Below are 27,967 nucleotides of genomic sequence, written 5' to 3'. Positions count from 1 at the left end.
ATTTTGTGAGGATAAAAATGGGAAGATAAAAATGTTCGGTAACTACACATGTGGCTGAGCTCTTGAAATGTGGCCACCTGGACTGAAGAACTGAATGTGACACTGTATTTACTTTTAATTAAACAGCCACATGTGGCTAGTAACTACAGAACTGGATGCTGAAGAATACGCCTAACTGGACCCCTATGATTCAGTGACATGGTTTTCCAGTATCTTGGCCTAGGGACATGCCCATCAATGCATTTCCTTGTGATCTAGAGCAACCTGTGACAGAGAGCTTTGTAGGCAAACAGACCTGGGTTGGGCCTCAGGCCCGGTCACCTTTTTGCTGTGTGGTTTTGAGCTGGTCAATTTCCCACTGCCTGTCGTCTTACCTGTAATAATACAGTGTTCAAGGCAACAAAAAGAAATAAAAGGCATCCAAATCAGTAATGAAGTAAAACTTTCACTATTTGCTGATAACATTATGCTATCTATACAAAATCCAAAAGACTCCATGTAAAAACAGCTAGAACTGACAAATGAATTCAGTAAAGTTACAGGATACAAAACCAATCAACAAAAATCTGTTGCATTTCTTTTTTTAAAAAATTTTTTTTTCCCAACGTTTTTAAATTTATTTTTGGGACAGAGAGAGACAGAGCATGAACGGGGGAGGGGCAGAGAGAGAGGGAGACACAGAATCGGAAACAGGCTCCAGGCTCCGAGCTGTGAGCACAGAGCCCGACGCGGGGCTCGAACTCACGGACCGCGAGATCGTGACCCGGCTGAAGTCGGCCGCTTAACCGACTGCGCCACCCAGGCGCCCCAAAAATCTGTTGCATTTCTATGCACTAATAATGAGGCGGCAGAAAGAGAAATTAATAATGTCATTTACAATAGCACCAAAAATAGTAAGATTCCCAGGAATAAACCTAACAAAGAGGCGAAAGACTCGAACTCTGAAAACTTATAAAACAATGACGAAAGAAATCAAAGATGACACAAAGACATGGAAAGATATTCCATGTTCATGGATTAGGAGAACAAATGGTGTGAAAATATCTATACTATCCAGAGCAATTTACACGTTTATTGTAATCCCTATCAAAATACCAACAGCATTTTTCACAAAACTAGAGCAATTCTAAAACTTGTATGGAACCACAGAAGACCCCAAATAGTCAAAGCAATACTGAAGAAGGTAAGTAAGGCTGGAGGCATCACAATTCTGGAATTCAAGCCAAACTGCAAAGTTACAGTGATTAAGACAGTATGGCACTGGCACAAAAACAGACATATAAATCAAAGGAACAGAATAGAAAACCTAGAAATGAACCTACCACCATGTGGTCAAGTAATCTTTGACAAAGCAGGAAGGAATATCCAGTGGGGAAAGGACAGTCTCTTCAACAAATTGTGTTGGGAAGACTGGACAGCATCATGCAAAAGAATGAAACTAGACCACTTTCTCACACCATACACAAAAATAAATTGAAAGTAGATGAAAGACCTAAGTGTGAGACCTGCAACCATAAAAAAATCCTATAAAAGAGCATAGGCAGTAACTTCTTTGACATCAGCCATAGCAAGTTTTTTTCTAGACATGTCTCCTGAGGCAACAGAATCAAAAACAAAAACTACTGGGACTACATCAAAATAAAAAGCTTCTGTACAGCAAAGGAAATAATCAAAAAAACTAAAAGGCAAGCTAGAGAATGGAAAAGATATCTGCAAATGACATATGTGATAAAGGGTTAGTATCCAAAATCCATAAAGAACTTATAAACTCGACACTCAAGAAACAAATAATCAAATTAAAAATGGGCAGAAGACATGAACAGGCATTTCACCAAAGAAGACGTACAGATGGCTAACATACACGTGAAAAGATCTTTACCATCATTCATCATCAAGGAAATGCAAATTAAAACTACAAAGAGATATCATCTCACACCTGTCAGAATGGCTAAAATCAACAACACAAAAAAAACCAACAAGTGTTGACAAAGATGTGGAAAAAAAGGAACCCTCTTACACCATTGGTAGGAAAGCAAACTGGCGCAGCCACCATCAAACACAGTATGGAGGTTCCTCAAAAAGGTAAAAATTGATCTACCTTTTAATACAACAATCACACTACTGAGTATTTACCCAAAGAATATAAAAACACTAATTCAAAGAAATATAGAGACCCATATGTTTATAGCAACACTATTTACAATAGGCAAGATATGGAAGTACCCAAGGGTCCACTGATTGATGAATGGATAAAGAAGTGATACAAACACACACACACACGCACACACACGAATATTATTCAGTCACAAAAAGAAATGAAATCTTGCCATTTGCAATGATGTGGATGGAACTAAAGAGTATAATGCTAAGTGAGACAATAGAGTCAGAGAAAGACAAATACCATATGATTTCACTCACAGGTATAATTTAAGATGAACAAAGGGAAAAAGAAAGAAAAGAAAGACAAATTAAGAGACAAACACTTAATTAGAGAGAACAAACTGATGTTTGATGGGGGCACAGGTGAAATGGGTGATGGGAATTATTATACATCTAAAACTAATATAACACTATATATTAACTGGAATTAAAATAAAAAACTTTAAAGATTCTTATAAAATTACGCGGTGCCTGTGTGGCTTAGTCATTAAGTGTCTGACCTCAGCTCAGGTCATGATCTTGTGGTTTGTGAGTTCGAGCCTCCCATCGGGATCTGTGCTGACAGCTTAGAGCCTGGAGCCTGCTTCGGATTCTGTGTCTCCTTTTCTCTCTGCCCCTCCCCTGCTTGTACTCTGTCTCTCTCTCTCTCTCAAAAATAAATAAACATTAAAAGTTTTTTTTAAAAAATTCTTATAAAATTAAAAAAATACAGTGCTCACCTCAGAGAGTTCTCTTGAGGATTAGTGTTTACAAAACCAAAGGGCCTGATGTTAATTCACACTTTTCACTTAACGTATATCACTTTCTGAACACCCACAATGTGCCAAGCATGATCTCAGCTGGCAGGGACGAAGTAGTGACCAAGTCCAAGTCCCTGCTCTCATGGAGGTCATAAGTAAGTGTGAGTTCCGTGAGGGAGAAGCACCGAGCACAAAAGTGGTGCTGGGGGTGTGCTGTAATTTTCCATGGGGAGGTCAGAGCAGGCTTCTTGGAGGAAAGAACCTCAGAGCAGAAGCCTGAAGGACGTGAGGGAGAGAGCCCTGTGGCTCCCTTGGAGAAGAAACAGTCAGACAGAGGGATGGGTAGGGGCTACAGCTTTGGCACAGGACCTTGGAGCTGAACCTGGATGATGAGAAGTCATTCGGACAAGAGGAGTGACGTGATTCAGTTGACTTTTACATTTCTCTAGTAGGAGCATAGGCCGTAGGAAGCCCTGGGATGGGCTGCAAGGCCACTGCAAGGCCAGGTGCCGTATGATGGATGGCAGAGGCCAGGGAAGAAGCAGGAGGTAGATGGAGCTGGGCATCCTGGGAGGGATGAGAATGACCGAATTTGCTGATGTGAACACACAGAACTCCAGCACTATTAGGATATCACTCTGCAACCAACCCAAATTCCTCTTTTGGAGGTCCTGCAGCTCAATGTGAGAGATTCTGGCAGTCAAACACTGAAGCGGTGCCATTTGCAATTCATACTCAGGCCCAGGACCAGAGGGCAAAGAGAAGAGAGACACCTGATCACCCGGGTTTAACTCTGGTGCACAGCTCACTGCGGTTCTAATTACGATGGTTGTGCATCGCTTCAGAAGGAAAAAAGAAACACACACACAATGTTGATGATGTGCTTAGATGATGAAATTAGATAATGCTTTTCCTATATGGATCAATGATTTAATGAACTAAATATCATCTGTAAATTTTGATGAAAATTAAGTGGCATCAATTTGCCCATGGACTTCAGACCTTACTCATTACTTTATACATAAGAGATTCCCCTCAATACTTATGGTATTGAAGTTACGCATCTATAAGCCAAGATGCTGCTTAGCCTAGTGGTTAAGAGCCCAGTCTTTAGGACCAAAACTTCCAGGTTTAAATCCTGGCTTTGCCATTAACCAGCTGTGTGATTCTTGGTAAATCCCTGTCCTGAGCCTCAGCATCTTCTCTTAAATGGAGCCAAGATTTTACTTAACTCATGGAGCTCTTTTAAATTATGCTATATAAAATGTTTAGAGCCAACTATGCCTGGCACACGTTGGAAGTATTTACTGTTTTATTACAAGTCATTTAAGCAAGGAGGAGTCTTATACATACTTTTCCAACCAAACCAGAAATTTCCCCTTTGCTTTACAGGAAGCAAATTTAGCTGTGGAGTTTCAACACCGAAAACAAAAGCAATTTTTTCATTTTTTTTCCTAGTGTAGGCGCTAACAATCTCTGCCTTCATTTCCCAGAGAACCCTAACTCAGAATCACAATGCAAAGTGATGGCAGTTCCAGGATAATCACAGCAATGGGGTGCACGAGGTTTTATTCACGGGTGTATCTATGAACTGCCTGTACCATGGTAACAGGTCGGGTACACGTAAGTGCTCAATCACTGAGAGCAGGAACATGATCAGTACCATAACCACCACCATTTCCATAGTCAATTTCTGGCTGTTAAGGTCTCTTTATCATGCTTCTAAAGGTATGAGGTGTGATTATGAGGCTGTAGGAGACGGACCTTCGGGAAGACCAAACAATCTGTTGCTTATAGACTTTAGAAGAAGAATATTATTCAGAAATGAAAGTATCTGTGGGGCACCTGGGTGGCTCAGTCGGTGAAGTGTCTGATTCTTGGTTTCGGCTCAGGTCATGATCTCAGGGTTTGTGAGTTCAGCCCCATGTCGGGCTCCATGCTAACAGTATGGAGCCTGCTTGGGATATTCTCTTTCTCTCTGTCTGACCCTCTCCTGCTCATGATCTCTCTCTCTCAAAATAAATAAACTTTATTAAAACAACAACAAAAAAAGAAATGAAAGTAACTGTTTAGTGTTATAACCCGATTTTCCTCCAAGTTAAATGTCAGAGAATTAAAACTGGGTCCAGGGGGCACCTGGGTGGCTCAGTCGGTTGAGCATCTGACTTCACCTCAGGTCTTGATATCATAGTTTCTGAGTTCAAGCCCCGCATCAAGCTCACTGCTTTCGGAACAGAGCTTCTGCTTCAGATCCTCTGTCCCATTCTCTCTGCCCCTCCCCCAAATAAATAAATATTAAAAAAAAAAAACAAACCTGGAAAGGTCCATGGTTGCAGTTCTGGTTGTACATGAGAATTGCCTGTGGAACTTCTACAAAAATACAAGATGCCTAGAGGTCATGCACTGTGATTAATATACTGTATGTCTGGGTAGGGCCTTTTTTTTTTTTTTTTTTTTTTTTAGTGTTTGTTTGCTTATTTATTTACGAGAGAGAGAGAGAGAGAGAGAGAGAGAGCGAGCAGGTGAGGGGCAGAGGGAGAGGAGGACAGAGGATCCAAAGTGAGTTCTGCGTGGACAACAGACAACCCGATGTGGGGCTCGAACTCATGAACCATGAGATCAGGACCTGAGCCAAAGTCAGATGCTTAAACCACTCAGCCACCCAGGTGCCCCCACACCCTGTTTTAAAAAAAAAAACAACAAAAAAACAGCACTACCCAGTTGCTTCTGATACTAGGTAATATCAGTAAAACACCACTGATTTACTGTGATTACTTGTGTGCCAGCAAGCAATGAGCACACATGGTATCTTATTTTATCTTTATCAAGCACATACACATGCAAAATAAGTCTCATTATTCCCATTTTCTCAGGTGATTTGTGTAAGGTCACAAAGCATATAGAGGTGGGAGCTAGGCTTTAAACCTGTATCATCTGGCTGTAGAATCTTGGGATCTTTCCTCTATGTATGTAACAAACAGCTTGTGAAAAGCAAGAATATAGGAATTACCAGTTAGGCATTCATGATTCAAAATCAGCCTCCTTTGGAAGACCAGCCTCCCCCAGGTAGAAGTAAATGCCCTGAGGCTATGAGCAGGAACCTCTCCGTAACTCTTGAAGATAATTTCAGAACCTGCTGCTAAAGCAACAACTGCCTAGCAAAAATTCCCAGACTCTGGCCAAAGCTGTTCTTGGTAAGAGAACAGCCTCTGATTAGCTTTTAGCTGAGCAAGGAGGTGTCTGTGCTGTGGCCGACATCCCTTTCTGTGACTGGAGGAACACTTCTGGGTTAGCTGAAATTCAGCTATGGAAGATCACCGAACCAGCCAGTTGGCCTAAAAAAGGTGACTCCCTCACAATGGGGTCTTTCCTTGACTTACTTGATTCTGACTGCTATGGGTCTTGGGGAACTTGATTGTGAAATACATTCCAGACGTTGCTAATTATACTGTCTATAATAATCATAATGGTTTCCCTGGTGAATTATATTCTCTCAAAAGCTTTAAATGCACGTTTGCAGCTGCTCACCAGCAAGCCCATGATCCCCCAAGAACAGAAAGCCAGAAGACAAACAAAGAGAATGACCAACTTAAAAAATGTGAACCTGGGGGCACCGGGTGGCTCAGTTGGTTAAGCGTCCAACTCTTGATTTTGGCTAAGGTCATGATCTCACACTTCTGGAGATGGATCCCCGTGTTAAGCTCTGCAGGGATAGTGTGGAGCCTGGTTGGGATTCTCTCCCTCCCTCTCGCTGCCCCTTCCCTGCACCCACCTCTCAAAAAAAATAAACAAACATTTTTTTTAAGTTGTGAATCTGGAGTTGTGAGCTGTGAATACCACACAGAGATTTAGCAAAAAGATGTCATGACCTGCGAGTACCATCACAGAAGATTAACAAAATCTGAGAACTCTAGAGCAGCAGCTAGGAGTGGTGGTAATTCCTTAAAACTTTAGTCGCGTCTCTCAGGCTGAGAGTCTGATCAAAAGTGGGGAATTGTTAAAAAATGACACAATAGGTCCCAAATTGAGTCACTTATGCTGAGCCCTGGATCACCAAACTGAGACTTAATATTTACTTACAGTTTCAGCCTCTCCCAGGAATAAAATCTTACACCATACCATTTGGAATCACCTGGTTAGCATTGGTGAGGTCACCGGCCTGGTAGAGGCTGGTCTTCCCCTAAGGGAAGGTGATCCTACCACAACCGATCTGCTTTGTGCTAGTTTAACACCGCATCCTACTCTTCTCTGCATGTAAAAGCCTTCTATCCTGTAGAGCTTCCCAGAGCTCCTTTCTTTTGCTCGATGGGGTGCTCTCAGGAATCACTGAGAAAAGCCAGTTACAATCTTTAAAATTTACGCAGCTGAATTTTGGCTTTTAACACATCAAGGACCTCATTTTGTGCATTAAGGTAGTAGGCCAAAAAGGGTCACTCGGAAGAGGACTGGTTCAAAACATCCATTTTGTTGAACTGAGCGCTGAGTCTCAGGGCAGGAGTGGTAACGTGGTCAGAGGTGTAGAGAAGTAAGAGGGCAGGTGGAGGCAGAGAGGGGCTCCTGACGCCCAGGTCAGCTGTCCTTTCGATACACACTTTCTCTCAAAAGCAAGACACACATTCTCCACTTTCATAAAGTATTGCCAAATTTCGTGAAACAGAGTATTCCGACTCAACCCAATATTACATCTTAAAGAATGTCCCACTTGCTAACCGGTGTGAATTAGCCAAATGTACAAAATACACAAAGGTGCACAGGTAGCCATGTTATATACAATACCCTTTTTTTAAAAAAGCAAAAAAAAAAAAAAATAATAAAATAAAATAAAGAAAAGAAACCAAAAACCAACTTTTACAAGACAAATGATCTCTTGTAAATTAAAAAACCCACTAAGGGCACCTAGGTGGCTCAGATGGTTAAGCCTCCAACTCTTGGTTTCAGTTCAGGTCATGATTTCATGGTTCATGAGTTCGAGCCCCACCGGTGAGCTCTGTGCTGACAGCATGGAGCCTGCTTGGGATTCTCTCTCTCTCTCCCCTTCTCTCCCATCCCCTGTGCACATGCACACACACACACACTCTCTCTCTCTCTAAATAAATAAATAAATAAACTTAAAAAAAAAAAAACAAAAACCCAGTACTTTTTTTCAAAGTAGGCTCCACTCCCAACATGGGGCTGGAACTCAGGACCCTGAGATCGAGTCAGATCCTCTACCAACTGAGCCAACCAGGTGCCCCAAAACCCACGATATTCTTAAAAAAAAAAAAAAAACAGCAATCTCCTTCTAGCATAAATTTTCCACACACCTAAAAAAAGTCTCTAGATTCACACTGGTGTCAGGCAACAGGCTATCTGAATGCAAATACTACATAAAGGTAAGGTAAGTAAAGAGCATTCTCCTGACTGCACAGCAGAGGGCAAAGGAGGAAGGTAAGTGCCTTAGGAAGATGGGGAGCCAGGCCTAGGAAGAAGGCTGTGCCCATGAAGAGTGTGACTGATGGACCAGGAGACAAGGACCTATTTACAGAGAAGATACTTGTAAACAAATCGGTAAGGGTCCCAGCTGCCAGGGGATGTGGATGAACACCCCCAGCAATTCCACGCCAGATCCAGGAAACTGTCCAGTCCCAGAAATTCACAAATGATATTCCAACCTCTGCTTGATTTCCAGCTTAGGGTGGAGGAGGGAAGACAAAAAAATACCAAAATCAAAAGGTACCCGATCTTGACAAGAAGAGACCTCAAAAATGAGCTCAGGAGATTAAGAATGAAAACAAATACAAATGTAGCTACTTCTGTCCCAAAGTAGAAAAGGCCAGTTGTTTAAAGCACAGAAAGCCTCATCCTCAAGATTTCAATTCCTAAGACTCACAAGAATCATGAGTTTATCAATCGGCTTTACCAGGAGTTTGGCAGAAATGAGACTCATTAGAAAGAATCCGTGAAGTGGCCATTAACTTTCTCATTTAACCTAGAAGCTGCCTTTGTGGCTTCACCAAACCTTCTCGTTGACACCCTCACCATACAGGAGTGATGACTAAAATGTTGGCCCCTGTTCAAATAACTAACGTATGGCAGAAACAAATATATTTATATGCTTTCTAGAAAGATTAATAGTAGCTAGTGCTAGCCTGCCAAATGCAGATGTACAAACTTTCTATCCAAAACATAAATCAAACACAAGGCATATGGTGTATTTTAAAGACTGCTGATGTGAGACTGATTTTAAATTACTCAGATTCCGGAATAAACTATGGAGATGTTCACTAATGTGGCAATATATTCTGGATCTTTCCACATTAATTTAAGTTTATATGATGTAATGGCATTAACAAAAAGAAGGTCTTAGAAATGAGGAAGAGAAAATGCAAGCATATGTGAAATCCAGGGGTAGGTTTCTATCATCAGTTGTTTGCTAGTTTGGGCATATTCATTACAGTATGGTTCCGGTGAATGTAGTTAAGTTAGAGGGTGTAATGAGGCACTATTTTTTGGTTTCCTTCAAGTGAATCTAATAAAAAAGAAAAACTGAACACACTGAAAAATGACATGAAGGAGCAAATAAATTAGGCAGCAGAGCAGGGTGGTTTGTGGCCATCAAATGAGCAGTGGCTAAGTCAAAAATGGCCCAGATGGACCAAGAACTATTTAAGTTTTCAAGCTGCTGGCCACAAAAATCAGCAATTATGGAAAAACCCATGTTATTCGGAGTTAAGCAGGGCAGAGTGTTGAAATGGAAACCCCAGATTTGAGGTGAACCCCTCAGTCATAGGAGAGCATGGCACCTGCCTACCTTTCAGGGACATGGTACAAGTGAGATGAGAGGCAGGGGCCAATATTAAAAGTGCTTTGTAAATTGTCAGCTTATCCACAAGTGGCAGGTATCATCATCAACACCATCACCACCACCACCAACAACAACCATCAACCATCACCACCATCACCACCAATATCAACACCACCACCATCATGATCATTCTTAATCTCAAGTCTTTCTCCTACATCTCGGTCACTGTTGAAAAAACTGATCTGTGCAGTCAAGTGATCAAGGTACAAGAAGAGACTTCAAAAGGATGTTGCTGAAGATAACTGGTTAAAAGTTCAATCTGCACAATGGCTATTGTAGCTGTTTAAGACGTGTTAGCTGAGCATTTCAGTTCACACAGACAATTGCTCTGAATTTTGGATTTCTTTCCAGTGACCCCAGTCATTCTGACCACAGAACGTACAACGTCATGAGATGAGAACACAGTCGCCGTGACACAAAGGAGTTCCTCTGCTTCAATGGAACCAAAAGGAAATAAATGTCTAGCTCTTGATCTCTTTTCAGACAATCAAAATATGCTGTACATGAAACAGATCATGTTGGCAAAGACTGAAGGAACAACCATTCTCAGGCCCACTGTGTGAAGTGATCAATCAACACTAGTCACATACGCATACCCAGGGACAATACATTTCATCCATGTAAAAAATACTTCTCAGTGCGAGTTCCTGAGAGTTCTGGTGGGGCAGGATTAAGGGGTGCAGGCAGGGGAGAGGAAATCTAGGTCTCAAGATTTAGAGTACCCCACTTCTCTGAGATCCTACCACTTCATGAAGATGTGGGTATGTTGAGGTATGTTTTTCATTATGATCCTGGAGCTATTGTTCCTGTCAAGTGTAAGTAATCACATACCCATTCACTCATTCAATATTTTTTTTCATTTATGAAAGCATACAACTGTCAACATGCAGACATGGGCCCTGCTTTATGGGTCTTATATTCTAGTGAAAAAGAGAGCAACAAAGAAAAATTAAATACATACACAAAACAATGACTTGTGTCATAATAATAATGATGTAATAAAGGCTAGGAAGAAATGGGATGCTGCAGTGAAGATTACAAGGAACTGAGAAGCTACTTTAAAAAAGTAACCTGAGAAACATTCGTCTAGGAGGAGACTTGAGTGAGACTGAGCTAGCCAAGTGAATAGCTGGGGCAAGAGCTTTCCAAGCAGTGGGAACAGGAAGTGCAAAGGCCCTGAGACAGCAAAGGCTTGTAGTACTAGAGCCTCTTCTGAAAAGAAGCCAGGTGGCTAGACTATAGTGACAAGGGGAGAGGAGTGTGAAATGAGGTTGGAACAGTGAGCGAGAGCCACGTTTTGCATGCAGGCTGTGCAGGCCAGGTTCAGGACACTTGAAGGATAGAGATTCTAAAATATTAATGTTTTTTTAAAAGCACAATGCAAGTTACATTTCAAAGTATCATTTTGGCTACACAGGTATAACATAATATATAAACACAACCTTTATTCTATAGAGGCTACCATTTGGAAAAAACAGAAGGCAATTTGAATACGCTTCCAAACGGGTAAATAAAAATGATCTTAAAGACTAGACATTTAAAAAGCCCCCAAAGCCACCTGGAGACTAGTAAGTGAAACAATGGATTCTGGGTTAAGAGAAAAAAAAAATCATAGAACAAAAGAAACCTACATACCTCCTCGTTGCACCAACAGTGTGACTTCACTTCCCTTTGGACATTCAATCAGCATATCCACAACTTGATTATGGGTCAGAGCCTGCACGTTCTTCTTATTAACTTCCACTATAAGATCCCCTTCTTTCAGGCCGCGGCACCTTGGACTGTCCACGATCTGTTTCACTCTTTGGCCACCGCCACCAGGACTGTCCGCAATAGTAAAACCAAAGCCCATTGGGCCTTTGACTATATGAACAGTTATGAGCTCTGGCTGAGTGGCTATGGAGGAAGCCAAAGAGACAGTGTCATTGGGGTAACCATGGGAACCGTTTGAAGCCACATCAGCAGGGCTGCTTGGCCTGGCATCCTTCATGCCATTGACTTTGCCTGTTTTACTGCTGTGACTAGCCGGTGAATCATAGGTCTCTTGCCCATTCACAATAATTGGTTCTTTATCCAAAATGGCTACCGAAGTCACTAAACTTGTATTGGGGTCATCTGGGTCAAAAGGCAACGGGTAACCTCGGCAGAGTTCAAGGTCCACGCTGGCACCAATGGGAATGGACTGGAAGATTTTCACAACTTGCGCATGTGTGTGTCCCAAAACACAGGTGTCATTCACGCTGACAATGACATCTCCTGCAAAAGGTAAGAGTTTGGGGGTTAAAAAGAAAGTAGCCAAAACAAGTTTTATCAACATTATACTATGAAATTCTACCAAAAAGGAAGCTGAACGGAAACTGGATTTGGGGGTGGTATCATAGGGCACAAAGGGAAATGCTTCTATTACTTATTGTAACTGCTAACAAGGCATTCTTTCAGCATCTCCTGTCTGCCCTGCTAATGAGAATATAATGATCATTGAAAGAACAGTGGGATTTCTTCTAAAAAAAATTCTCATTGCAGAAATCCGAGTTTAGACTTCTTCTATTCATACAGATCTAAATTTTTAGTAAATTACCACCTTACTGTATTTAACAGCACCCTAACAGTACCCCAAAGTTAAAATGGCTTCAAAGGTTTGCATCTATACCGGGGAATGCATTTATGTAGTGAGGAATCTTGCTTACTTACAGTGTTTTAAAAAAAACATTTACTGGGGCCACTTGGGTGGCTCAGTCAGTTAAGCATCTCTTGGTTTCAGTTCAGGTCATGATCTCATGGTCCATGGCATCAAGCCCCGTATCAGGCTCTGTGCTCACAGTGCCAGAGCTTGCTTGGGATTTCCTCTCCCTCTCTATGGCCCTCCCCAGCTCATGGGCTCTCTCTCTCTCTCTCTCTCTCTTTCTCTCAAAATAAACAAACAAACTTAAAAAAATACAAAAATAAAAAACATTTATAAAGTCACGAAATCATGATGTCGTTGGCCCCGGTTCAGGTGCCGGGTGGCAGTCACACCACACAGGGAATGCTAGGGCCCTGTGGTGCCTCTACCTGTTTCCATCTTGCCATCCAATGCTGCAGGACCATCCAGGACCAAGCTCTTGATCTGCAGAAACTCGTCAGGTTCATCACCTCCAACAACTGTGAAGCCAAAGCCACGACTGCTTTTCCGCAGCTTCGTGTGAATAAACTTGCCTTTCAACTCAGAAGGGTTTCGTGTAAAAAAGGGTTTGCCTGGATGAAAATAAGAAAAGTATAAGGAACGTCACTATGCATGAAAAGGTGAATTAAATAAGAAACGACACAACTTATGGATGGCTCTCCAAGCTCCTGTGCCTGAGGGGTCTTAGGAAATTCCTCTCTTGACTGCAGTAATAAGGTGGTGTTCCCAGGCCCCTCTGTTTAAGAAGGGGGATATGGTACCTACAGTATGTCAGCATGAAGTTCTCAAAGAAAATACAAGAGAAAAATGAGCATCATCTGAAACACTTCTTGGTTTCAGTTCATGTAGTTTCACAGCAATTGAGCTGCCATGAGGTCCTTCACAGAAGATAAAATGGGTCTGTGTTTTGTGTTCTCTGTGTTGTTACGGTTTCTAATTTGCAATACAACTTCCAACGTGTTGCCTCAGGCTTGGCTTCTACTTGTGAAACCAATTCAGCGAAAACTTTAGTTTCTAATCAAACAGAAAACACATTCTGAAAATATGTAGAGGATGCCAGGAAACATACGGTCCCAAAGAATAATGATAAAAATGTAATTTGCTACTTTCAAAATTAGAAGAGTCATAACTTCACCTTGAATTGAGTTTCAAATGTGTCATTTTTCCTGTATGTTTTTGTCTTTTAACAATTTGTAAAATAGCCTGGACATGCCCCCTAATAAAATTTATTGTTTAAAAAAGTTTAGGACGTGTGGCTTAGAAGATTTTCTTAAAATACAAAACATCTAAACGAAATGGTTACTAACAAAAGCCAAACTGCTCCAAATTCAGTTGTCCTGTTTAAAATCAATTAATAGGGGCACTTAGTTCAGCTCAGGTCACAGTCTCACATTTAGCGGGATCAAGCCCCATGCTGGGCTCTGCACTGACAGTGTGGAGCCTGCTTGGGATTCTCTCTCTCCCTCTCTCTCTGCCTCTCCCCCATGACCTCTCTCAAAATAAATACATAAATTTAAAAAAAACTGAAATAAAATAAATTAACAGCTATATAGCTAAAGAACTACCAAACATGCTCCCTATGGTTTTCTTGTTTTCTTGATAATATTCACAATAACAGTTTGTACACAAACCAAAAATTTTAAAGTCAGTATTGTTAGGAATTTCTCCACAATTGAGAAACTTCCCAGAATTTCTCTAGTTATCCCAAACAGTGGACAGCATTTCAGGTTTAGACTTTTTAAACTCTCCTGATTAGGGGCTCCTAATAGAGCTCAGTAGAGCGTGCGACTCTTGATGTCGGGGTTGTAAGTTCGTGCCCCACGTTAGGTGTAGAGATTACTTAAAAACAAAATCTTACAAACAAAAAAAACCCTCTCCTAATTATAATTCATATCCCCTTCTCTCCTGCTTGCCACAGCTTCCTCATCTTCTATCCACAGTGTTATCAAAACAAAAACAAAACACCCAGGAGAAGTCTCCATAGACCCCTACACCCAAGTGTGGCACCCAGAAAGGAAGTTATTTCTGGTTAGCTATAGCTAAAAGGCCTTTTTCAAAAAGTCTCTGGGCACACATACAATTTTTAATTGCATATTTCAAAAGTTCCCGGCTCTTAAAAAGGACTCTTTGAAATTACTAGAGTCATCGTCCTGCTCATGAAGCTCCCCCTTTGCAAGGCTGGTTGGAAGCTTCATCAACTACAGACTCGTCACGGCAGCTAACGAAAGGCAAGGCTGACGCATTCGCCATGCACAGTCGTCCGCCACGGCATCAGAAAGGTGGTTTCAAGTGCACTCGGGCTTGTGGGGAGACAGCTGCCACGGCAATTATCAGATGGAAAACCGAGGCCAGGGGTGTGTGCGAATAGCCTACATCCTTAAGGCAGAGGTAGCTAGGGAGTTGGGATGGCGTGAAGGGAAACACATTTCGGTTATGCAGAGACAGCAGTGGCCGTCACCACCTCAGTGAGGCTCTGTCTGGTCATCTTCTTAAAAACTGTAACACCTCCTCCACCATCGCCAATCCCCCTTTCCTGCTTGTTTTCTGTCCCTAGTATTTATCACCATCCAACAAAGTATGCGTCTTAGATATGTATAGGTTTGGTGATTTGTCTGATTCTCGCCCACCCCTTCACTTCATGTGCTCCAAAAGTTTGTGCTGAATAAACGAATCACTGAACAACAGCACAAAGAAATGAGATTCAACGTGTCTTTGAGAAGGTGGGAAGACGTGGTTGGGTGTTTAAGCTTCTCACCCTCATTATAGGCAAAGTTAGAAAATGTGAAAATGTGCCTGGCAATTTAACTGAATGAATTTTTTAAAAAGCCATTAGCATATTTTGAACTTGGAATGTTTTCAACTTAATGGAGACAGGAACAGAGCTTTGAAATTACACCGATGACTTCCTTTTTTTAGCGCTTAACTAGGGAAGATCACAGGGCTTCACATTCATGGACATTTGATTATGTTTTATGAATGGTTGGGTCATGAGCTAACGTAGCTTTGGAAAAGAAGCACTTTCTACCCACAAGCAGTGGGACTGGAGCTCTCTGCTGCAGCCCTGTGGTAAATGTAATTTTCCAAGAGATCCTAGTCTGCTGACTATACAGCTGCACGATCTTGTTATGTATGAGAATCACCTGGGTAGCTCTTTTTTTTAAAAGGTACTCATTTTAGAGTTGCCTGAGTGGCTCAGTTGGTTAAGCTCCCAACTCTTGATCTTGGCTCAGGTCGTGACCTCACAGTTATTGAGTTCAAGCCCCATGTTGGGCTTTTCTGCGCTGACAGCACGGAGCCTGCTTGGGATGCTGTCTCTCCCTCTCTCTGTCCTTTCCCTGCTTATGTTCTCTCTCTCTCTCTCTCTCTCTCAGAATAAATACATAAATTAAAAATAAATAAATAAATTAAAAATAAATAAATAAATAAAGGTACTCCTGTCTAGGGCTTATGCTAGACCTATTTAATCAGGATCTTTGGAGTCTTGTCCCCAAATTCTGCTCTTCAATAGCCCTAAGGAGTTTGCTTTTCTGACAGGTTGGCACAATTTTTTAGCATGTGTTTGAACACCCTAGGCCAGTGATGTCCAATAGCAATTTCTATGACAAGACAATGCTTTATATCTGCACTGTCCAATATGGCAGTCACTAATCACACATAGCTCTTGAGCCCTTGATATGCAGCTAGGGGAACTGAGGGACTAAATTTTTATTTTATTTACTTAAAAAAATTTTTTTAACGTTTATTCACTTCTGAGAGACAGAGAGAGACAGAGCATTAGCGGGGGACGGTCAGAGAGAAAGGGAGACACAGAATGTGAAGCAGGCTAAAGGCTCTGAGCTGTCAGCACAGAGCCTGACACGGGGCTCAAACCCACGAATCATGAGTTCATCACCTGAGCCGAAGTCATGCACCCAAATGACTGAGCCACCCAGCACCTCTTTATTGTTTTTTAATTGTAATCAATTTAAATGTCAACACGTAGCCATTGGCATCTGTATTGGTTGGCCACATTTAGACTACACAGTGGTGTCCCCGCACATACAAGACAAGAAACAAATGAACAAAAAAGGTTTTAGCCAGAAATTTATCTGTTCCTAATGACACTTAGGATTCAAATCGAGTGCTCTAGTACTTACTGGCTGTGTGGCGTGGGCCAAGTCACCAATGCTCTCTCTGCCTAAGTGTTACAGGTGCAAATGGAGGTAATGACAGTACCAACCTCCTTATTCATGATACTCATAAGGAAAAACCATAGCAGACAGAAGATATGTAGGGAGGTACCCGGTAAATAAAAACAGCCCACTAAAGGTGAGTTGTAATTTTGAAAGCGGTGGTGGTGGGGTGGGTACAGTGGAGGGATGGCTGCAGAAATCTCTCTCGAAGCCTCAACTGGAATTGGAGAATTTTCCTAAGAGCAACTCTCTTCACCGTTATCATCTGCTGGAATTAGAAGTGTACCCTTGATCAGAGGAAAGTTTCGTTGGGCAGTGAACTTAGCAAAGCAACACCAATACCAGTCTAACCAAGGTAGCTACACATTCTTCCTGAGAGTCCTAGCAGGATGCTAGAACAGGACACTTAACCAGCAGGCAGGGAAATAAGGCCACATGAGGTTGCAGAAGGAATTTTCTATTTAAAAAATACAGAGGAAGCCACAATCGCATTGATATTAATGTTATTATCTGCTATGTTCTATCTTTATTAAAACCATTAGGACCATAAAAATGTACACCCACGCCAGGAGAAATTATTTTACATAAACTGGTATTATTACAAATCTCATGATGCTATCAGCTTTCCAGGGAAGCAACTTCTTTCTCATGAAAATTATAATGGAGGAACGAAAATCAGAGAAAAGAGTTTTTCTACTTGTCTTTTTAAATCTAACGCAACGATACCTCTTTAAAAATGTACAGAGAACGAAGACAAACCTTAGTCTTTTTAATGGGTCTGTACCACAAACATTCCCCAACTCTATCAAATATAGTGCCTGTTCTATTTTTCTTATTTAAAGAAATTTAAAAAACAAAAACAAACAAAAAACCCAATTCTTCTCTATCATTTAAGAGCAATCAGGCCTGAAAGGAGTAAGATTCTGGAGATACCAATTTTTAAAAATGAACGTCTCTAGGGGCTCCTACTATCTGTGAGCATAAATAAGTGAGACCCAACGAAACATTGTAAAATATGTGTAAATGCCAAACTACAGCAAGAATAGGAGATTCACATTTAGTATATAATAATATCAAATGGTTTCACATTTACAAGAAAATCTTAGTCAAAAGCAAATATGTTGACAAGGATCTTGGAATATCCTCAAGCTGACTCTTCAAGTTATCTTACTAAATACCAATAATAAATTTCTGTAGTCTCGAAATCAGTGATTTACAACCCTGGGATTTCTCCCCAGGGGCATCTGGCAACGACTGGGGCATTTTTAGTTGTCACAAGAGGGTAGAGACCATGGACGCCCCTAAACTTGGTCCAATGCACAGGACAGGCCCCACGCACAACAAAGAATTATTTGGCCCTAAGCATCAAAGGTGCTGAGGCTGAGAAACCCTAATGGCAAGTGGTCATTATTTTCAGAGCACTGCAATTAGCTGAGCAAATTTACACACACACAAAGTTCTAGTTTTCTTGGCAAGTTTGATTAACAGTGTGTTTAGAATTTCTAACATCACCGTTTTCACCATCAAAGGAATGAATTGGCAATTGTGAGATTCTACTTTTTAAACTTCCTTTAAAAAATTAAGTTTTTGATCTCAATGCTTCATCATCATAAAGACGCTTTACCCTGAAGTGGAGCTTCTCTGGCTGGCTCCGGATTGCTCGGGGGGTGGTTTGGAGTAACAGGAGGCACAAGACATGGGTGATGTTCCGTCCATTCTGTGAGGAAAAGAAAGAGTACATTGTGTTTCCTTCAAATGGGAGTCACATTAACATTCTCTTAAAAGAAGATTCACCTTTTTAAGCATCCAACTATCCAAACTAATGAAACTAGACACAGAGAGCTTAGATGGAAAACAAACTGGTATTGGACCCCACTCTTTGTTAAGGATAAGATTCTCTCTCTGTGTGTGTGTGTGTGTGTGTGTGTGTGTCTGTGTGTGTCCCTCTCCCATCAGAGTTTTGAGGAAAGCTCATATCATATTGTGATATGAACAATAAAAACTTCAGTTCTCTGTGACCGGAGGGTCCAAAGTGAGACCAAGTAAAAAAAATATCAGGAAAGATATACAACTGACGCCACCAGCCCGATGAGGGAAAACCGTCTCTAACACACTTGAGACATGAGCTGAGCTGCTGAGGTCTGGTCGTCTTGGATGACAATAAAGGTGATTTCAGCAGTTTGCTGAAGTGCTATCCCCTCCCATCTCCCAAACCCGAACGGGACTCATCACCAACATGCCTGCGTCCTGACTGTAGTCCTCCTCACCTTGGAGGCCCAGAAACAATGCGCTGTGAGTGACCCTTGAGATTTACATAGTCACCTTCCAGCTAATATATTCAACCGTATACCCCAGCCTTCAAACAGCACTTTCTTGCACTACAAAGTTTCACCAGTTGAGAAAAATATTTAAAAACATTTTTTTTTAACTAGAAAAGAGATGAAGGTAGAAAGGAGAACTTTTTGATAGGTGCATACACACGAACACACAGACACACACACACACACACACACACACACACACACACACACACACTCTATCTAAAATACAGTGTAGTGGGGCCTCGATGGCTAGCTTGTAGAGCATGAGACTCTTGATCTCAGAATCACAAGTTCTAGGCCCATGTTGGATGTAGAGCTTACTTAAAAAAACAAAAACAGAAACAAAAGACAGTAAAATACAATCTATGGCAGTGTTTGGCCACCTGTGGCTTATAAGCCAAAGGGACCCTACTGTCCATTTTGATACAACTTTCAAGCCAAGGATGGTTTTTCCATCTTTACATGGTTGAAAAAATTAAAATGAGAAATACTTTGTAACACATGAAAATTACATCAAGTTCAAATATCCATCTTCATACATGACGTTTTATTGGAACTCAGTCACATCTATTCATTTACACATTGTGTACGGGTCTTTTCATACTTCAAGGGCTGAGATGAACAGTTGTGATAGAGACCGGATGAATGGCAAAGGCTAAAATGTCCTCTAGCTGGCCATTCACAGAAAAAGTCTGCCAACTTTCCCCCTATGGCCTATATTTACTATGTTCAATATTATAATAAAAGTGTCATATTTGATCTTCATATATTTGATATTTGCATATTACATTGAGAGGGTATTGAGCAGTCATTTCATTTTATTTTTTTAAGTTTATTTATTGCAAGAGAGCCAGAGAGGGCACAAGTGGGGGAGAAGCAGAGAGAAAGGGAGAATCCCAAGCATACTCCTCACTGCCAGCACAGAGCCCAACGTGGGGCTCAAACTCTCAAAAGTGTGAGGTCATGACCTGAGATGAAACCAAGAGTTGAACACTTAACCAACTGAGCCACCCAGGTGCCCTTGAGTATATCATTTTAAAAGGGTGCAATGAAAAACTAAAAAACCCTACTAATAACTAGATGGCTATTAATGAACAGATGTTATTAATAAAAAGTTGAATGAAGTAAATTCATAAAATTGAAAATTTTGCAGCCCTTAAAAATTACAGGGCAAATCTTTATTAACCAGCTTTGAAATATGTGCAAGAAATACATTTAAATGAGATCATCAGGTCCCAAAACTAATACATATACATATATATAACTTATATATATATATACATATAAGTTATACACACACACACACACACACACACACACACACACACCTATAAGTTACAATCCGATTTTTATTAAAATATGCATCTATGTACAGGGGCACCTGGGTGGCTCAGTCAGTTAAGCATCTGACTCTTGGTTTCAGCTCAGGTCATGATCTCATGGCTTCGTGGGTACAAGCCCTACATTGGGCTCTGTGCTGGCATCACAGAGCCTGCTTGGGATCTCTCTCTCTCTCTCTCTCTCTCTCTCTCTCTCTCCTCTCTAGCTGTCGTTCCCCGACTCGTGCTGTCTCAGGCTCTCTCAAAACAAATAAACTTAAAATTTCAGCACAGTGTCTATCATTGAGAATGAGATAGGAGCAAGCAGGGGAGAATTTAATATTCTCCATTCTTGAACTGTCCATATTTTTATAAAGATCATGAATTAACTTATAGTTTTGGAAAAGCATTAAAAATTACCAGCTTTTTCTGATTCTTACATGTCATGTTCCTAAAATTAGAAGGTAGCTTCATATAGAGTAACTCCTCCTAAGGGCTCAAAGCAGTATGAATTTAGACACCAGCTGGTATGTAAACATGCTGGGGCAACAGCAAGTTCTCCAGTATGATGACAGCTTCTTTCTAAATTAAAGTGGAGATCGGGGGGCCATGGGCTAGGGCCCCCACTCGAGCTGTCTGGGTTCCGGGTGGAAGAGAAGCACTGTCATCTCCCCCCCGCCCCCGCAGGACACCAAGTCCACAGAAGGACAGGAACATCAAGGCCAGTTCTGACCACACGGGGGTGTCAGCGCCCAGGCTTTGCCCCAAGCTCCTCTGCCCAACACATCAAGGGAAAGCCAACCTTCTGGCTGTGGCTGTGGCTGCGGCTGCGGCTGCGGCTGCTCCAGCTGCTTCTTCCGTTTGGCTTCTAGAACCGGGTTCTCATATTGTGTCTTCCTGTTGATGTGGCTGGAGCAGGAGGCAGACAATATTTGGTTAGAAAACAGTTCATCCCACAAGCAAAATGCCAGTCTGCCAAGTCCCTTGCTTAGCACTGAGCAAAGCAGGTGGTCTCAGATGCTGCCCAGCACATGTCAAAACGGGCAATGAGGAAGAGGAAAAAGAAACGAATGCTTTCCATATAGCGACTGCCTATAGAGGCTACCAGCTTTTCCCGCATTTTATTTTAAAATCTTCAATAAATGATAAGAGGCAGATCCTACTGATATTCACATTGAATGGAGAGGGAAAGTAAATTTCTGAGCACTTACTAACTCACCTAACAGAACGTGGCTAGTAAACAGTAAAGAGGCAAGGAAGCTCAGGTCTGTCTGCTTTCAAATCGCAGGATTTTAACCACTGACTCTTCCAAATGTCCAAGGAAGCACCTGACTCAGGAAGGTGCTTCAATTCAAGGAAAAGTGGATTGTGGAATTATTAAAAATGAGATTAAAGTACAGACAGGACGCAGTCTATATCATGCAATGCCAGAACTGCTTGTGGCTTCCTATGACAGTTCAGAGAAGCCTCAGCACTCAAAGTTAAAAGAAGGGCTCTCCCCAACATCTGCCAACTATTTTCATCAGTGGACACGGAGTCAGGATTAAAAGTATGAGCCTCAGGCAAAAAAACTCCAAATGCAGCTAACCTAAGCAAATGTGATGCGTTCAAAGTGACAAAGACCTAGATACGCCAGACGGTTCCAAAACTAATAAGGCCATGGAACAAAAATACATACATACATGTACATGCATGGGTTTTTTTTTGCCATGGCCTTAGTGTATATACACATATTTTACACAAACATACATACACACAAGCATACATACACTTAGTGTTTTGTTTTTGTTTTGTTTTGTTTTATCGAAAATCATACTTGATTAGAAGTTTGGGAATGGACCTATTATGTAATTACAGTATTCAGAACTCAAAATATTTCTTAAAGGCAGGCTGGTCAAACAGGGTGGATAGACTAACCACCTTTAGATGATCCGCAGGGCACACAAAGGAGCTTTATTTTGTGAGGGTCAGAGAAACAACAATGCCCTTCTAATGGCCCAAATCACCAAATCCTTTGTTACATAGAGTTGGCCATGTGAGGACTGGCCAATGACACTTGCTATATTGAACTCATACTTTTTTATGATAAGATGCGGAGCATTTTACAGTCTGACAATTTGTATCATATACTCTTATCACCAGGCCATTATACAGATGAATTTTCATTGCCAGGAGCATGAGAGACAGAAAGCTTGCCAGCTGTCTTTAGGGCACCAGGCGGGATTACGACGATGGAATATTTCTATGTCATTTGTTTCTCTCGAAGCCTCTTTTATCAGTGATTTCTCCACTTTCTCAGGAAATGATACATAGCACATGTGCTATAATGTTTCATCTCTTGGGTTTCTTTTCTTTCAGGATTATCCTAACAAGACGGAGTATGTGCCCAATGCCAGAACAAGATATATACCACACAGGACATGAGGAGGGTTTGAGAGTCTTAAAGATGGAAAATAGGAGCTATGTCTATGGTCCTCAGGCAGAGGAGAGGCAAAGAAGCATACAAGGTCTTACAGCTTGGGCCAGTTCTCAATTATCTTCTCAATTCTGGTGACATTTCATACATTACTAAGACATGTCTAACCCTTCTGGAAAGTCTGCATGAATAAATAAGTAATTACTGAAAAGTTCAGGCCTTAGCAGGGCAAAAAGTAGGCAAACATATTCTCCTCCAGAAGATAACCCCTACTCACCTGCTCCAGTGAGTCTTAGCTTTTCTCATTCATTCATTCATTCATTCACTCAACTAATACTTATCAAGAAGGGGGCATATGCCAGGCCTGTGTTGGGTCCCGGTAAAATACTGGTAAACAAAAGGAATTGATCCTGTCCTTTTAGCATTTACTGTCTTCAGATTCACTGAATATTTTCTCATTCATTAAAATATGCATACATATTTTCATTACAAATTATGTTGTTGTTGCTAACAGTTTGTACCTTATAATGATGGCCAACTCTGTTCAGCATAAACGTAATTATTATAGAGGAGTACAAACCAAAATATGGGTTAACAGCCACTTACTCTACATAGTAGATACCATAGACAGGGTCTTCAATCTTTTCCCAACCAGCAGGTAGTTCTGAAAAATAAAAGAAGATTTAGAGCAAGAAGACCATATTCTTGAAGAACCCAAGGATTCTTAACAACTAAGTGAGGGGGAAAAGAGAGAGACTCTTAAAAGTGCCTTAAATCCAGTTAAAACTGTGCATTCTAACAACAACAAAAAGCGAGCATTATATGTACTTATCAGTGTATTTTTCTACATGAGGAACAATTCTTTACTGATATTTTGCACAAGCTACTACAAGTTAATAAAATGTAGTCCCAGATGCTTTTGTTCTAAATCAACTATTAAATTAGATTTTAATGGAGATATGGTTAAAATTTGCCTTGAATGCCTAGTTTGTATCTTAAATATTTATAATTTTCCCATTTTATTTCCAGACTACCTTACCACACAAACAAAAATGGATGAAAATTAACGTTTCTTTTCATTTTCAAATTTTTTTTTTTTCAACGTTTTTTATTTATTTTTGGGACAGAGAGAGACAGAGCATGAACGGGGGAGGGGCAGAGAGAGAGGGAGACACAGAATCGGAAACAGGCTCCAGGCTCCGAGCCATCAGCCCAGAGCCTGACGCGGGGCTCGAACTCACAGACCGCGAGATCGTGACCTGGCTGAAGTCGGACGCTTAACCGACTGCGCCACCCAGGCGCCCCTCATTTTCAATATAATAGAGCTGCTTTTGCTCTCCCTGGAATAAAATAAAATTTGCATCTTATTTCCTCCTTGTTCCTAATTAAAATGCTACTGAGTAAGTAAAAATGCCCACGTGGAGTTGGGCTTTCTAATTGCCTGCATCCATCATTCAACTGCTGCGTTCAGACAGGCCTACCTTTCGCCTACGAAAGCAGAAACACAGGTCCTGCCCTCTGAGAACACACTACTTGAGGGAGAAGATTTTATTCCTTTATTGTGGTGCTGTAAAATGGCCCTGGCAGATTTACGTGCCTTTCCGAAAACTCAACTGTGCTCTACTGGACTTCTCTCCATAAGGTTTCATATCAAAAGCTGGAACTTTATTAGCTTCCTAGTAGTGAGTTCTGCCACAACAAGAATCTACTGTGAAAAAGCCCCATTGCACCAGATAATTAGACTTGGTGAAAGAAGTAACCAGGTTGTGTTTTGTGTCATTAAACAATTCTTTCAAGCAGAGCAGCAATTACTCAACTTCATTTCAAAGCCACTCTCACACACACACACAGTTAAGGCAAGCTTGGGTAACACCACGCTCCAACGTGAATCATTATTCCTGGAAGTCAGCTATGAAGACCAACTTGAATGGAATATTACAAATGCTTGGAACGTCACCTATTTGGAAACACTAAATTCTTTTTCTTTTTTTAATTCGAGGAATCACGTGGTCACCACTCTTCTCAAAGAAGGATTCTTTCATCCAGGCATAGGGCTGACATGTGCCATCAACAGTCCTGCACTGAAACAGAGTCACGCGCGTGCACCCGAACACACATGCTAATTACTCAAAGTTTATGTTTTGCTAAGATCTGGCTGCATATCAAGAGACATTAATTTCATGGGTTTTGCTCCACATGTTATCTATTTGCAAACAAAGAGACAGGTTTTCCCCCTTTTTCTTCTCAAAAAATTTTTTTAAACGCTTAGCAGGTTTTGAAGAAGTCGTTGAATTCCAGGAGACACAAGCTACTAAAATGCAAGACAGGTCCAATTTGCAGATGTTGATGCAACTTGGCATTTTTATACGCCCAGTCTTACGAACTGATGCAAATCAAATGCCTGGGAAATGGTTTCCCCTTACAAAGCTGGAAATTACCATTTAAATGAAAATGAACCAGGAAAATCTTTCCAAGGAGTTGAGAAATCGAAGATTAAAAAAAAATGCAGATTGGGGCACAGCCTCATGTTTGCTCTGGAATGGGGGCAGAGGAGGGGGTAAGTGTGAAATTTGATGTTTCACTGAACCAAATCCTTTTCGGAATTTGCACCCTTGAATATTCGGCCTGATTATCTTCAGATAAAATGGGAAATACTAAGAATTTAACTCGTTGGTACACTTATCAGGATGAGCACTGCGTAATGTATAGAATTACTGAATCACTATAATGTACATTGGAACTAATAGTATGCTGTATGTTAACTCATTCAGTTATTAATTTGTCAAACATGTGGAGAGTGTCCATTTCTGCTCGAGGGTGTGGTAGGCACCAGGGACACATATGTAATTATAAGTGCACAATTATGCAGATAATTCAAACACCATACTGTTCGTGCTCTGATAGAGGTCTAAAGAGGGTACAAAAAAAAAGCCACCTCTGACCTTTGTCCTGTTGTCTAGTCAACAACTTATACTCTAGAGGTGAGAAATGTGGCAGATCAAGTGATATTCCTGGACATTTGTAAATTTAAACACATCTCCTGGAACAGATTAGCAAATTCCAGAAACTTTCTAGTTTTCTAAGCTAAAAGCTCATTTTCAGTTGAAAAGATAGATTTCTCACTTCCAATGTGGTAATTAACTTAATAATAGGAATTAGTTTCCTAATGCTTAAAATAGAAATGGGTCATCGATTTAAAAAAGGAAGATGTTTGTCCTCAAATTTGTCTTTTGGTTCTAAAAAACTAAGAATGGCAGAAAATGCCAAAGCCCCCAAAATAATGACATTCCTTTTTTTTTTTTTACTAAACACTCTGATGTTGCCCGAAGAGTCAGCCCCTATGTCTCAAAACTGTTGAACATCAAACCAGAATATACAACCTGTCACAGGTACTTTAAGCAGCTAAGACCCTTTGGGCTTGCCCAGGTGGGGGGCTGAACCTTATCTCTACCCCTTCATAGATCTGGCACTGGGCTACTTACTTAATGTCTTAGAACCACATCTTTCACTGGGATTTACTTCAAGGTCAACTACAGATTAAACAAGGATGCCTAAAACACATTTCACACAGCACCTGGCATGTAGGCTCAACAAATGGCAATGTTCTAGGAAAGCAGAAAAGGAACAGAACAGATTTATACAGCCTGCTTGTTTCCTAGCCCTGCCTTGAAAAATCTCATACGGTATTAATTGTCACCACAGAAGCAAATAGGAAGCAGCCAAACATTCTAAGTTCTTTTCAAGAGATTCGTCAACACACAGATTGAAAAGTCGTGCTCAGAGTCACAGACAGATTTCAAAACTGTGACCTAGCCTGGGTGGGGAAGGAACCTCATTTCCTTGTCTCTACCTCTCCTAGTTGGTTTCAGCACATAAATACCCTAAAATTCCAAAAGGAGGTTCTGCAAGTACGTTTCTTTTTTTTTTTTTTTTTTTAATGTTTTTTTTTTTTTTTTTTTTTATTTTTGGGACAGAGAGAGACAGAGCATGAACGGGGGAGGGGCAGAGAGAGAGGGAGACACAGAATCGGAAACAGGCTCCAGGCTCCGAGCCATCAGCCCAGAGCCCGACGCGGGGCTCGAACCCACGGACCGCGAGATCGTGACCTGGCTGAAGTCGGACGCTTAACCGACTGCGCCACCCAGGCGCCCCTCTGCAAGTACGTTTCAATTCTGGGAAGTTGTCTGCAGAGGCTGTGATAAATTCTGCAGACCAGAAGTGCATAATGTAGCTACTGACCCAGCTCACCCAACAGAGATCAGAAATGACAAGTCTATAATCACATGATCTGTGTTCCACACCCAAGCCAACCGTCCCCTACCTCTCAGAGGCAGATCACAGAGAGGGTTTCCTTGCCTTGAACATGTGGAATCCCAATGTTCACTGAAAACCTGATAGATGCTACTATTTGAAATTAGGACTCTCTTGTTAAGAAAATGGGCAGTGAGCTTGTCAACAGAATATGGAATGAATGCAAGAGAAAAGTGTGTGTGTGTGTGTGTGTGTGTGTGTACGTACACCCACTAACACTACTCTTCACACAGTGGATATGTGCAGGCAAAAATCCAGAGTCCTATCTCCACCTAGAAAGACATATTTGGGTCATTTCTACAGTATATACATTCCTCCCCTGACCCGTACTAAAGGTAAAAAAAAAATGCCATAGGAGGATTAAAAAGTCCAACAGGTGAGAATTAGTTAATAAATAATGACACTAGTAAACCTAACAATATGTGCTGATCACAGAGACAGATATTAATACTTTATCATTAGGTTTCCTACAAACACCATGGGAGCTCCTCCTTCAGCCTCTCTTTACAGAAAAGGAAAGCAAAGCTAAGAGAAGGTGAGTAGAGTAGCTTGCCCAAGGCCACACAGCCAGTAAACAGGGGAGCTTGGATAAGAAGCCAGGCAGTCTGATCTGCCCCCACAGACCGTCCCACCATGTTACCAAACCATCTCCCCAAATAATGCCTATGACCATGAGAGATGATACTATGCAGGCATTAACACTTATGTTTTCAATCTTCAACAGCATAGGCAAGTTCCCACAATATTATAGTTACAAGGGAAAAAGTATAGAAACTTCTTTCCTAAAAGTGTCAATACTCGAACTTCCATGGAAGCAGAAAAGATCGTGCCCCCGTGCGCAATTCTGTTATCTCCACCTGGCACCCATGAACAGCAGGGGTCACTCACACATATCAATCACCAGCAAGAGTGATTTAAAGTGGCTCAGCAAATGATTAAGGCACTCATTCTGTGTCTCCCAAAACCTAGTTCGGTCTTCTTCAATTACTTTCATATTACCGATCAATTTTTTCTGATAAAGT

At 41.2% G+C, this 27,967-nt stretch overlaps 1 protein-coding gene across 16 annotated transcripts in view; it reads right to left on the bottom strand.

The window, feature by feature from the left end:
- The window catches only part of MAGI1 (membrane associated guanylate kinase, WW and PDZ domain containing 1), a 638,926-nt gene that overhangs the window by 64,193 nt on the left and 546,766 nt on the right, over window positions 1-27,967 (bottom strand). For all 16 annotated transcript variants that reach the window (XM_058726255.1, XM_058726257.1, XM_058726258.1 and 13 more), the window contains 5 exons: window positions 23,241-23,298; window positions 21,021-21,127; window positions 18,203-18,295; window positions 12,796-12,978; window positions 11,380-12,000 (listed from right to left, as the gene is read on the bottom strand). In XM_058726255.1, the coding sequence (XP_058582238.1) occupies window positions 11,380-12,000; window positions 12,796-12,978; window positions 18,203-18,295; window positions 21,021-21,127; window positions 23,241-23,298 (1,062 nt within the window). The remainder of the gene's footprint in view (window positions 1-11,379; window positions 12,001-12,795; window positions 12,979-18,202; window positions 18,296-21,020; window positions 21,128-23,240; window positions 23,299-27,967) is intronic.

The sequence above is a fragment of the Neofelis nebulosa genome, chromosome 4, assembly GCF_028018385.1.
Source record: "Neofelis nebulosa isolate mNeoNeb1 chromosome 4, mNeoNeb1.pri, whole genome shotgun sequence".
NCBI classification, from domain to species: domain Eukaryota; kingdom Metazoa; phylum Chordata; class Mammalia; order Carnivora; family Felidae; genus Neofelis; species Neofelis nebulosa.
Note: the sequence above shows the minus strand (reverse complement) of the source record. Positions and strands in the feature narration are given on the sequence as shown.